This window comes from Dermacentor andersoni, chromosome 9, assembly GCF_023375885.2.
Source record: "Dermacentor andersoni chromosome 9, qqDerAnde1_hic_scaffold, whole genome shotgun sequence".
Lineage (NCBI taxonomy): Eukaryota > Metazoa > Arthropoda > Arachnida > Ixodida > Ixodidae > Dermacentor > Dermacentor andersoni.
Window position 1 is genome coordinate 128,993,929 of NC_092822.1, and position 12,741 is coordinate 129,006,669.

A 12,741-nucleotide genomic window follows, 5' to 3' on the forward strand; every position below is an offset into this window, starting at 1 on the left:
CCGGCGTCCCGGCTCAATTGGTACAATTGCATTGAAGGGGCTGGACCAGCAAGAGAATCTGGCATTTGTGTACTAAAGCCTAAGCATTCGTTGCCAGCAGAAAGGCCATTGGTAGACGTACGTAAACTAGAGAAAACAATTAAGCAAAACTAAGCAAGAACAAAGTCAGTGCCGAGCCAAACAATGCTTACGCATTAGTGGGCATTATCAAAATTTCTGTAGGTTTTTGGTATCGCAAAGATAGCAGAACGATAAGCGAATCACGACAAAAAGTGGCTCAGCCACTGCACTCGCGTCTAGCTGCAACCTCTTGAGTAATACTTGTTGGGCAGCTAGTTGGTGCATGTTTCCAGAAGAGGGTTGCAGCGCCGAAAAACACAACACACAGCAAGCGAGACGGGACAGGCTTTCACACCCAGATTCGGAAGTTGGAAAAAGCAGGCTTTCCAACCTCGATCTTAACCGGAGCAGCTGCAGCCTTGCTGCGAAAATTGAAAAAAGAAAGTAGGAAAAAGGGCGACCAAGATGACGTCACCAAAAGCAAAAGTAGACCGGTTGTCATCCCGTACACCCATAAGGTAGCGCACAATTTGAAGCATATAGCGATAAAATATAAGGTTCCTGTGGTTTTTTCCACCGGAAAGAAACTGGCTGGCTTGTGCGTTAAAACTGATCCCCACAAGGCAAACAAAACTGAATGTAAAAAGAGACATGCAGCTCCGCTTGTTAAATGTGCCGTGGGAGTCGTATATCAGATACCTCTCACATGCGGATAGAAGTACATTGGACAAACCGGCCGTTGTACTTCGGCAGCAACGCGTGGTGGCGCGTGCTTTACCTTGAAATCGATCTGCTTTCGGGGGCAGAGACTGAGTGGGCCGAGTGCTCGTAGTTTTGCGTGTGGTTTACTCGCTTACAGACAGCACGGAGCAATAGGCAGCCCTTCGCTCGCTGCTGCTGCCGCGCTTCGTCAAGCCAGCGCTTTGATAGCGAGTGTCCGCGGTCATCGAGTGTTATGTGCCCATCTAAGGCATTGCGCGTTGACACCGTGATTGTTAATTTAGTTAGTGATCGAATGCTTCCAAGTTTACACGGCCGGTAAACCTACTATTCTTACTTTGTATAGCTGTCCAAGAATTTGCTATCGCAATCGATGCTTCGCATTTTGTGCGAAACTGCAACTTTCCTTGATATGCTCGAAACAAACGACGGTAACAAAATTGAAATGATTGTGGAGCAGGGAAGGCACAACAATGACACATCGCGAGCTCGCACTGGTGCCATCACAGCGCAAAGCGAAATGCCCGTTGACATCGTCAAAAAATGCGTACGTGCAGATATTTGTGAGTGCGTCAGAACCGCCGAACCGTCTTAGAGGATTCAATGAAAACCTAGGACCTTTCGTGAAAGCCCACGCCTCTTGTACAACCTTAATAGATGTTTATTGGATGTATGACAATGAAAAAAAAATGAATGAAAGAAAGAAAGGTTGTAACATGTTTGACTTGTGTTTTGCATACATTATATATTAATTAAGGGAAAATGCGACATCCACCCAATCGTAGCAATTGTTATAAAGGGAACCCATACGGGTTCCTCGAAATAAAGGCCTCGCAGTTGAAGAAAAATTTATCCTGGTCCAGGACTGGAACCCGGGACCACCGCCTTTCCGGGGAAGCCGCTCTACCATTTGAGCTAACCAGATGGCTAGCAGATGGCAGAGCGAAGTTGACTTTTTCAACAACTCGAAGCAAAGGGAAGAGTGGTTGGCAAAGGCAAGAGGCAACGGCCTAAGTCTGCTAGCCGCCTGGTTAGCTCAGATGGTAGAGCAGCTGCCCCGGAAAGGCGGTAGTCCCGGGTTCGAGTGCCGGACGAGGACGAATGTCCCTTCAACTGCGAGGATTTTCTTCCGAGGAACCCGTATGGGTTTCTTTTGTAGCAACTGCTACGATTGGGTGGATGTCGCATTTTCTCTTAATTATCAACTTCTCTCCACGTTGTGGGTTTCCGCAGAACTATTTCGTCATACCTTGTATATGTGCATACCTTATAAGAGGACTGCCCCCCTCATCTACCATGAAAGGGTTCCTTAAGGTTCCGATAAATGATAATGATGACAAAGGAGCGAAGAGACTGTTATGTTGTATGTACAAATATATGCATAGAATGTCCACCTTAGTTTGAACGCAGTGACCCAGTACCAATAATTTCGTCTGCTCTTTTAATTGAGGGTATCACAGTATGTTGCGTCACGTGAGCGTCGTAGAAAGTAATCATTACATGTAGATATTTTTTTTAGTCAAAACTGGAAACATGAAAATCAGAACTGAGTGTATTCTCTTGGTGTACATTCTTCTTCCGCCTCTTGGTTCTTGTCGCCTTGAGATATGGCTGCACTTTTAGCCATGTTGAAAAACGTAGAACAGTGGTCTTCAAGAAGATCTTGCACGGATGCAAACTCGAAGACCTTCCCGTCGCTCATGACGAGTATTCTGAAACAAAAGGAACATGCTTATTGGAGCTTAAGAAATTGAGCCAATACAAATAAACTAGAAGCAATGGCACGTCACGCACCATTGGTTCAGCAAATATGTTAAAACATACAACTGCGAAGTGATGTGGACAAGGTCCTCGGCAGCAGGCTCCCTGGACGAATTACCAGAAGGGGCTCAATTCTTGCCCATTGCTCTCCTCTCTGATATTTCATCGCATACAGGGACTGAGTTTTTGTACTTGTGTACATTTTAAATCTTTGTTCTTTTGTAAATTACCTAATAGATCATACAAAAAAGGTTGTGCAAATGTACACCCATCCAAACACCTCGTACATGAAATACCGCGAAGCTTTACCATGAGGGTGTGTTTACCATTATCCTGCCTACTTGGATCACTGGGTAATTGGTAGTGGAATGAAAAACGCATCGGAATGGATAACACATTTCATGTTTGCCCACCCACCAATTTCACGTTTATCAACCCTAAATATCACTTGGCCCACCCCTACTATAGGCTTCCCCATGCATTTTCTAAGGAGTCTTATATCTCGTTGGACACTCTCTTTTTATTTTATTTTCTTGCTTTAAATTGTTCCTTATCTCTTAAAAGCTTCGAATGACCTACATTTGCGCTACTTTAAGTAACGGTTAAAGGTCGGCAAATTACTCATTTTTGTGCGTATAGAAGGCATCACAGCATTGTTTGGGCCAAATTGAAATTTGAGGGTGGGCCAACTTAAATTCGGGGATAGGCCAATTTGAAATCTTGGGGTGGGGCAACTTAAAATTGGGGGTGGGCCCATTTGAAATTTGCATGCGGGCCAACTTTGGCGCTGAGGGTAGCCCAACTGAAATTTGGGGGTGGAGCAACTTCAATTTCGCGCTGGGCCTACTTAAAATTTGGGGTTGGCATAAGTGAAATGAGCGGCTGGGCCAACTTGAAATTTGGGGGCGGGCCCATAGAGTTTCATACAATAATTACTGGAGGGAACTCTGGCGCTAGTGTATACGGGAGCTGCACTGATAGTGGTTGTACCGGCATGGGAATTATGGGAAGTACATGGATTTGCGTACACTTGGTTTTTTTTTTTGCTTCAAACGGCTTTGTTACTTCGTAAACTCGTCATTTCCAACAAGGTACTGCGTAATAAATATTTAAATGAACATCATTAAGATTGTCCGGTGGCCGGATTAGAACACAGGAACTCCAGCACAGAAGCCGGATATTGAAACCGTTAAGCCATGGATGCATGCATCGACAAGTGAACGAAACGCCCTTGTGAATTTATCGCGGGCATGCCAGTGCCTTGAGACGCTTGGCGCGTTTCGATTTGGCCACCTGAACAAGCTCAATCGTAGATATTAACAGGAATTGAGCGCGTTCGTTCAAAGATCAAACAAATACATGTGCATCATTCCCACGGTGGTACAACGACTGCAGCGCCAGAGTGCAGTCTAGTAATTATCGTAGGAAACTCTATGGTGGGCCAACTTGGGATTTTGGGGTGGCCCAATTAAACGTTGCTAGCGTCCTTCAAGTTATGCACACCTCGAGAGCAAGCGAGCACATTGATACGCTTGGCGCGTTTTCATTGGTTCTTCACGAGGTGCAGTCAGAAAACAGGTGAGAACTTGCGAGGAGAAAGAACGGGCGCTTAATACGCGCTTGCGAGAGCGAGGATGACATGGCGTCGCGGCGATGCGCTCTTGGCACACCTCACGCGATACTGTGGCAGCTGGTGTTCCTTTTCGGCCGCTCTGCTCCGTCGAGACGCGCTCGTCCGCGGCTCGATGGGTACGCTTGCATTGAATGAGCCGGATGCGGCGAGAAAATGTGACATTTGTCTACTGAAGCCTAAAAGCATTCTTTTCCACCAGAAAAGCCATGGGTAGACGCGTATGAACTACAAAAAAAAAAAGCAAATCAGCAAGATTTCGCAAAAGCGAAGTCACAGCCGAGCCAAACAAAGCTTAAATATTGGTTGACAATTATCAGCATTCCTGCGGCTGCACAAATTCTGATAATTGTTTAGTAATGCGTAAGAACTGTTGGGCTCGGCTGTGACCTCGTTTTTGCATAGTTCTGCTTACTTGCCTTTCCCAGCTTATGTGCATCTACCGATGGCCTATCTGGTGGCAAAAATGCTTAGGGTTTAGTAGGCAATTGTCAGATTTTTCTCGCCGCATCCGCCCCTTCAATGTGCCGCGACGGAGCAGAGTGGGCGAGAGTGAACATCTGCGAAAGGGAACACCGTGCCAGGTGTTGCACGATAGAACAGGGCATTGCTGCGAGACCATGTCACCGTCGCTCTTACTCTCAGGAACCGACGCATGGTCCATATCTCTCGCCCCCATTGGGCTTAGCTTCTGCGCGCACCCGCCGGCTTTGGCTGCCGCTACTTCTCCTCTGCGCTGCTACTCAAAAAAGATAGGGAACTGCTGTATTGCTACCCGTTATAACCTACCATGATGGTAGGCCCAATGATTGTTGCACTAATAAAAAATATTACGTAGAGGCTAAGAGGAAGACTAAGGATTGAGGCGGTCATGAGTGGTCGAACAAGGTATGTCGCTCGTTTCGTGAAGGGCCTGTGTCAATAAGTATAGCTGCCCTGGTGAAGGTAAGCCAGCATGTCGAACCGATGGCTCCAGCTACATACCTTGTTCAACGACTGGTGATCACTAATGAGATAATACTAATACCGTTACTAATAATATAATAATAATACCGTTATGCTAAAGCGACAGCAAGGACGGAAGAACAGGAGCACGAAGTGCGCTTGATTTTGGAGCAGCTCGGTGTCGGCGTGGCAACGCTTCGCCCGTCGCCATCGATTAATCTTTAAATAAACGCACCTCATCGTAAAATTCTTGATGTAGACGCGCGATACAAAAAAAAACAGAAAAACAGCGCCGCCGAAGAAAGACGACGAACCGACCGCAGAGGCTCAATCTGTGGAACTTCACCGAAATGCACTTCATTGACTTCCACCCCGGTGAGTGCTTCCCTTTCGCCCCACCTTGCGGGGACCAAGGGGGAGAAATGGCACGGGGCGTAGGCTCCCGATTAAGTCCAACTGAAACCCTGGACAAGCTCTCCGCAGCAGTCGTCATTGGTATTTACCCCTGGAATTGACTGGTAATTAACGAGATTCCGACGGAATCAGTAATTTCAACGTTTGTGGGCGCATCATGTCCGTCAGAAACAAATGCGTGGCCTCTTGTGTTCCGGGTAGAACTACTGGCGTCACGTCTAATCCAATGTCAGAATTGTTGGAGATTTGACCTTGAATTCCTGGCTTTGACCTTGTGCACAGCGTTCCTTTACTCTCAATTCGACAAGCTAACTAACACACCTTCCCTCGTTTCCGCACCCTCCCGCCTCACACCCTCTCCCCTTTAGAAGAACCCCACCTATATATACTGTGGCGAGGAAAGCGTACGTCGCCTTGACGAAGACAAGTCCACTTGTCGAAACGTTGGCTCCTGCATTCACCTTGTTCACGTTTTGCTCACTGTCTTGAATTTCCATTTCCCGCATTCCCCGTCTTTCGCCTAGATACGGAACTGGACACTCGAGCTCCAAAGCGCATAGGGTCCCCAATTTCTACAATTATCAAACCAAGATTAAAAAAGAGCGAACCATCTTCTATGATTAAGGAAAGTATTCTAAAGGCGGCAGTTACCGCTGCTGTGCGATCCATTGGACAGTTGGAAGTACTGCAGGGGAACTGTCGCTCTGTATTCTCATCTTTAAAATATTTGTCTTGCCTATCTATTAAACTTTATCCAAATGTCATACTTCTTCAAAACTTGGTTTTCACCAGAGAAAAATTTTCATTTGAAAGGTTTTTGGTCTTTCCGGTTAGATAGACACTCGCGAGGTGGAGGATTGCTGATACTTGTTTCCGGTAAAATTTGTCACAAGGCAAAAATTTCTTTAAAATACGAATTCCGACTGCAAAATTTTGGCAATAGATTTATGCCTCCCAGGGTAGCATCCATTTTCAATTGTAAATGCTTATTTTCGCACTGGTGTGCAAAGTACTCGACAATTTGATAGGGCTGTGGCTGCCTGTAGAAAATAAATTTTGTTTGTAGGAAATTTTAATTTGCATCACGTGTCGGGGGGGGGGGGGGGCTAGAAACAAATTTCTGTGGTAAGCGACTGTGGGAGTGGACTAGTGACAGTCACCTTTCATGTCACAAAACAGGACCAGTTACGTTTTCTAGAGGTCACTTTCGTTCGGTGTTAGATTTAACATTTTGTAACACTGGCATCAAGGCTTCGTTGGGTAGCGGTTGACTCAGCAACCAACACTGATCGTCTTCCGGTGCCATTCCAAATAATTTGTCCAATAACGTCTTTAGAATACCAGGCATGCACATTTGTGAATCATAAAAAATTTAAGACTTCCTTGCGTTCGGCCATTTCGAAACTTGTGAATGCCAGCGACAAGGAAATCGCTTCAACTATTTGCTCAAGTCTAGAGGGTTCCTGGAAACAAGCAAAATTTGTCATCCCTTCGGCTAAAGGCACCGCTTGTCGTTGGTGGAATGATGAGTGTACGCGGGAGCATAAAAAAAGAAGTCCCACGCTGGTGTACTTAAGCGTACTGTTAATCGAGCCGAAAATTATAGATATTAGGCATTACGATTATGTATCAAATTAAAAAAATAAGGGTGCTTTATTCGCATTTCATTGTGCCAGGAAGGTGCTACCAACGCCCTTAGCATTAGACTCGATCGTTTTGACTCCGCAAGAATTGAGCGCCTCCCTAGAAGAGATTGCCAGATGCTTAGAAATTCGATTTCATTCTACATTAGATCCTTGGGATGGCTTTACTCCAATTTCCTTATCTGAGCTAAATGAGACTGCACTATGCTTGCTGGCTACAGCCCGTGGCCTTGACGGTGTCACAGATGCAATGTTAAAAATATTGTTACAGGAATCGCCTACCATTCTTTTAGACCTTCTAAATTATTATGTGAAATATGCTTGGATTCCATTGAAATGGAAGCTTGCCAAAGTAATATTGATGCCTGTTGAATATTATGCTCCGAAAAAGAAGAGAAGGAGACGAAGTGAGAAACGAGCGTGGAGCCGAGCGCGCCTTCATTTTTTTAGTTTTTTTTTTGCGAGCGTCGAATAAAGAAGACGTTCTCTACTTCGGCTCCGCTTCCTGGTTTTCAACATATGGTGCCGTGACCAGGATATCAGATCTACAGTTGAAGACCCCTGACGATAAAGCGAGCTACCTGAAGAGGACGACCGACCGACGCGATCAACGCTACGACGCTGCGACAGAATCGAAGAACGATCCACGTCATCACGAAGCCACCGATTCCCGACGTGACGACATGGAAATACGACGGAACCGTGCTACCGTTCGAGTGGCGGTCACCAGGATCATCAACGACATGACAACTCTTATGCAGACGGAACCAACGCCATATGGTGAGCTGACCGACCATCTTAACCTATTGAAGATAAAGGAAACTATGCTTACGGACCTTGATAACCAAGTAGAAGAGCATGTTACGGATGATAACCTTGAGGATGGGCTTCAAAGCGTCGGACAGTAGCAAGAATCTATCGTCCTCGCGAAATCCCGTGCTGAACGCATTTTATCCGCTCAGCAAACAACGGCTGCGCACGCATCTCACGATGACTTTCATCAAGCACGCGCACACGTTAAGCTACCGAAGCTCGATGTGCCGAAGTTTCATGGTGACCCCATTAAATGGCCAGAATTTTGGGATAAATCTGAGTCTACTGTTCACCAGAACCGATATATCACCGACGTAGACAAATTGAAATATCTTCGGACCTACTTGATGGGTAAAGCGGAAGGTGTCATCAGCGGCCTGTCGACAACTAACGAGAGCTATAGCACAGCTATAGAACTTTTCAAAGAAAGATTCGGTCAGAAGTCACTGATTGTTAACGACCACATGCGTCGTCTTCTAAACCTACGTAAAGTTCGTTCTTGCGAAGATTTCGAAGGGCTTCAAAGGTTGCACGAAGAAGTGCAGACGCGCGTGAGATCTCTCCATAACCTTGGCGTCGAAGAAAAAGAATATGGAGTTCTTCTGAAAACTGCTATAATACAAAATCTTCCGCAAGAAATGGCACTCCGTTATAATCAGCGCATCTTGTCTTCGACAAATACAGGCGTTACTAGTGACAGGCTAAATGAAATGTCTGTTCTTCTAGACTTCTTGAGTCTTGAAGTAAGAAGCCCTGAAGAGACTACAATGATGACTTCTGACAAGAGAGAACAAGCCTCAATAGCAAAACGACAATCCAATGAGAATTTACAGGGTTCTGCATCTATGTTAACCGTGAAACTGACTTCAGAGAGTTGTATATTATGCGGAGACAAAGATCACTCGGTGGATGTCTGCCCAACGGAACTAGCATTAGACGAGAAAAAAGAGAAACTACGCAAATTAGGATGCTGTTTCCGCTGCGCTAGACAATTTCACAAAGCTAAGGAATGCCGAAGCTGGAAGAGACTAAGCTGTGCGAAATGCAAGGGACGACATATCACCGCGATGTGTGACCCAAAATAGAAGCAGAAGAATACAGAAACGCAGACAACTGTTTCCAGCTCATCGACGGACTCGCTAAAGTACAGAGTTCTTCTCCAGACCACCCAAGTTTGGGCTCTGGGCACTGGAAGCAAATGTTTTGTAAGAATGTTGATTTATGGTGGCAGTCAACGCAGCTTCATCACGGAAGAATTGTCTAGGAAGCTGAAAGCCACTGTGTTAGCCGAAGAGCAGCTCACAATCTCGGGATTTGGAAACGTTTCAGCACCGCGGAAACATTATCGGAGAGTACGAGTCACGCTGCATAGCCAGTACGACTCAAACTCACTTGAAGTAGAGGCGATAGAAGTTGCCGAAATATGCAATGACTTGTCAGCATTGACAGATACAAATGTACTTGCAAAGTTGAAAAGCAAGAACTTACGTTTGGCTGACGTCAATGCAGTTCAGGTATCGCCTGAGCCTGGAATAAGCATCCTTATAGGTGCCGACTATTACTGGCTGCTTGTCAGCGGAAGAATTCATCGACTGGACGACTCCTTGACCGCCATCGAAACTATCATAGGATGGACACTTCATGGAGATACCAGAAGTCATCCTAAGTTCTACAAGCCGGAAACCGTAAGGAACTTCAACATATGCCTAACGGAAGCCAATGTTTCCCAGCAACTGAGGTCTTCCTGGGAAATAGAACATGTGGGACTGACTAACGAAGACAGACTTTCGAAAGATGACGAACACGTCCTGAAGAACTTCGTGGAAACAACTATTAGAAATAATGGTCGCGATAAAGTTGAACTGCCATGGCGCAGCAATTGTTCCCAGCCTAAAAATAACCGGGATATCACGTTAAAGAGGCTGGAGTCCTTTCAGAAAACACTACATCGAGAACCAGAGTTTCAGAAGGAATATGACACTGCCATTAGGAGCTACTGTAACAAAGACTACGCTGAGAAGGTCACAATTGACAGTACGAGTGAACATATCACGTATTATATGCCACACCGAGCAGTAGTGCGACGCGACAGAACTACGACTGAAGTACGGGTGGTATCTGACGCCTCTTCTCATGCTCCGGAGTCACCTTCACTCAACGACGTCTTGTGGACAGGCCCGAATTTGAACCCCAACATCATCGACTTACGGCTGAAGTTTCGCAGCTTCAAGATTATAATTTCCGCCGATATCAAAAAAACGTTTCTTCAAATATCGCTGGCTGAACAAGACCGAGACGCGTTTCGTTACTTCTGGTTTGAAGAAGGATCTTCCAATATTGAAGAACTGCGCATCACAAGGGTTCCTTTTGGTGCCTGCAGCAGTCCCTTTCTCCTTGCTGCATCTCTGCGACACCACTTCCATCTGGTAGAAGACAAATGTCCTTCTACTGCCAAACTATTGAAAGGTCTTCACAATACCTGAGGAACAAGGAGGGTATGGACTGGAGAACATTAGCCCCATGAATACTTTGTTTAGCGCAAAACGACAGAGACAGGAAAGACGACAGGACGCCTTGTCCTGTCGTCTTTCTTGTCTCTGTCGTTTTGCGCTAAACAAAGTATTCATGGATTCGTACCAACTAGCCCGCCAACGCATTGTGCTGAACATTAGCCCCATTGCGCTTACAGCAAACGTAGCAAAACTAATTGAGAGGATTCTTCACTTCGTATCATAAATTTTATTAATAATTTCCTTCTTAGTCACTGTCAGATTGGTTTCAGGGCTGGCTGCTACATATGGCGTGCACACGTCGACTTAGAAAGCCGAAAACAAACTCGATAGACGTACAGAAGTGCAGATTTTTGGGACAGTTGGTTCGTTGCATCGACTGAAGTCACAGTGCTGCATTGACACAGACAAGAAAGACGAGAGCACGTGCGCTCACTATCCTGTTGTATTTTCAGCTCCACAAAAGCTATCAAGCATATGTAGGGCTTGATGTCCGTTGAGAAAGACGCGTCGAGGCGGCGCGAAGAACCATCGGTCGCCGTTTGTCCAATGCGCGCAAGATGTATATCACTTGGCCGAGTGTATAGATAGGGCAGACAGGCGGATGCCTCAATACCAGGCTAAGCAAACACAAGCAAAAATTGAACTGTTATCGAGATGGACATGTCTTCGTGCATTGTGATGATTGCGGGAGTAAACAAATGTTTAAAGATTGCATAGTCGTGCTTAGAAATGCAGATAAAGATACGAGAGAGATTGTAGAAGCAAGCTTGATTGCAGAAGAAGGTGCGAACTGCGTCAGTACTGCGTCGATTTCTCTGAGCAGAAAGGAAATGGCCTATCTGGAAAATGCTGGGTTGCAGATGCAATAACTCGTTTGAGCCGGTATAAATAGCATGCTTTTCTGAAGTAAAATTCAGCTGATAGTTAACGCACGTTCTGTCGTCTTTCTTGTTCGTGTCAATCCAGCGCTATGACTTCAATTTATGTCGCTCGACGTCATAAGCAATACGCTGCCTTAGTGACGCTCTATATCGCTAAAGCATGCACTACCGTTGAGCACACTGTATTGATAAATTGGTTAACATCCTGTGGGTATATAGTAGCGTGGATTGAGTAATTTTCAGGATTCAGAGAACTCTATTGCTGCAAAAGCGGCTTTTCTTCTAGGTACAAACAAGCGAGAGGCGTACCGCCAGGCTGAGTCATTTCCACGGTGCTTTTTAATATTCTCATGAGCACACTACCCTGTCTTCAAAAAGTAACTACTTACATTTATGGAGACGATATTGTGTTTTTTGCATTTGCAAACGACATCCACACGCTATACCGACGACTGCAAACTTACCTTTGTACTCAATGCAAGCAAATGTGCTATTCTCGTTTTTCCGTTACAGAACTTAGTGCACATCTCTATGTCTCACCGCCTTCAAGATATACCACAGGTAGAGTCTGTTAAATACGTTGGAATGATTTCTGACGCCTCTCTCAACTGGCACCCAGAGATAGATCATGTGACTGGAAAAGGTGCCCGTCCAATTGGCATATCGCGTAGGCTGAGGAGTCGTCGAATATGATTAGGAGATACACTCCTAATCATATATCGTATGTACGTTCACCCTGTATTAGAAGTTCGTTGCTTGCTCTTCTCCGGAGCTCCAGCCTACAAGTCCCGTCCTCTAATCCTCTTAGAAAGAAAATCATTACGTCTTCCTAAATTTGTTGCAAATTCTGTTCTTTATCTAGAATCCCATGTTCCTCTTTCGTGCAGGTTCCAGATTTTGACAGTGCAGACATTCTTGAGGATTTATGAATCACCACTGTGGCATCACCAAACAATATTGTTACGCTTATGTTGGGAGTATAGACAGACTGTATTTACTATATATATACAAGCAGAGTCAATCTGTTTAAGATGGCTGACCAGCAACAACACGCAGCGACCAGCGCCTCGCGATCTTCTTCACCTTTCTCTTCTTTTATCCTTCCGTAACAGAACCGCCGGATGCTGAAGCGCCGTCTCGGCGCATGTCAGGCTAAGAATTGCGAGCGAAGTATGGCTTCAGCTACGAAACGTGTACAATATCAACAGGCGTCGGACTTGAGGATGGATGAAACTGTTACGGCGAGATCTCGTAATTGACGTCGTTAACTTGACGTAGGACTTCATAAGGCCCTGCGTAGCGAGAGAGAAGCTTCTGGGAGAGGCCGACCCTGTGAAATGGTAACCAAAGGAGCACCTAAA

General features: G+C 45.5%; 1 protein-coding gene across 1 annotated transcript in view; it reads right to left on the reverse strand.

Annotated features, from left to right (window-relative positions):
• Positions 1-2,306: 2,306 nt before the first annotated feature.
• Positions 2,307-12,741, reverse strand: part of LOC126529684 (multidrug resistance-associated protein 1-like) — a 102,120-nt gene continuing 91,685 nt past the window's right edge. Inside the window, exon 8 of the mRNA XM_055069891.1 lies at positions 2,307-2,492. Coding sequence (XP_054925866.1) covers positions 2,321-2,492 — 172 coding nt within the window. The 3' untranslated portion in view covers positions 2,307-2,320. The remainder of the gene's footprint in view (positions 2,493-12,741) is intronic.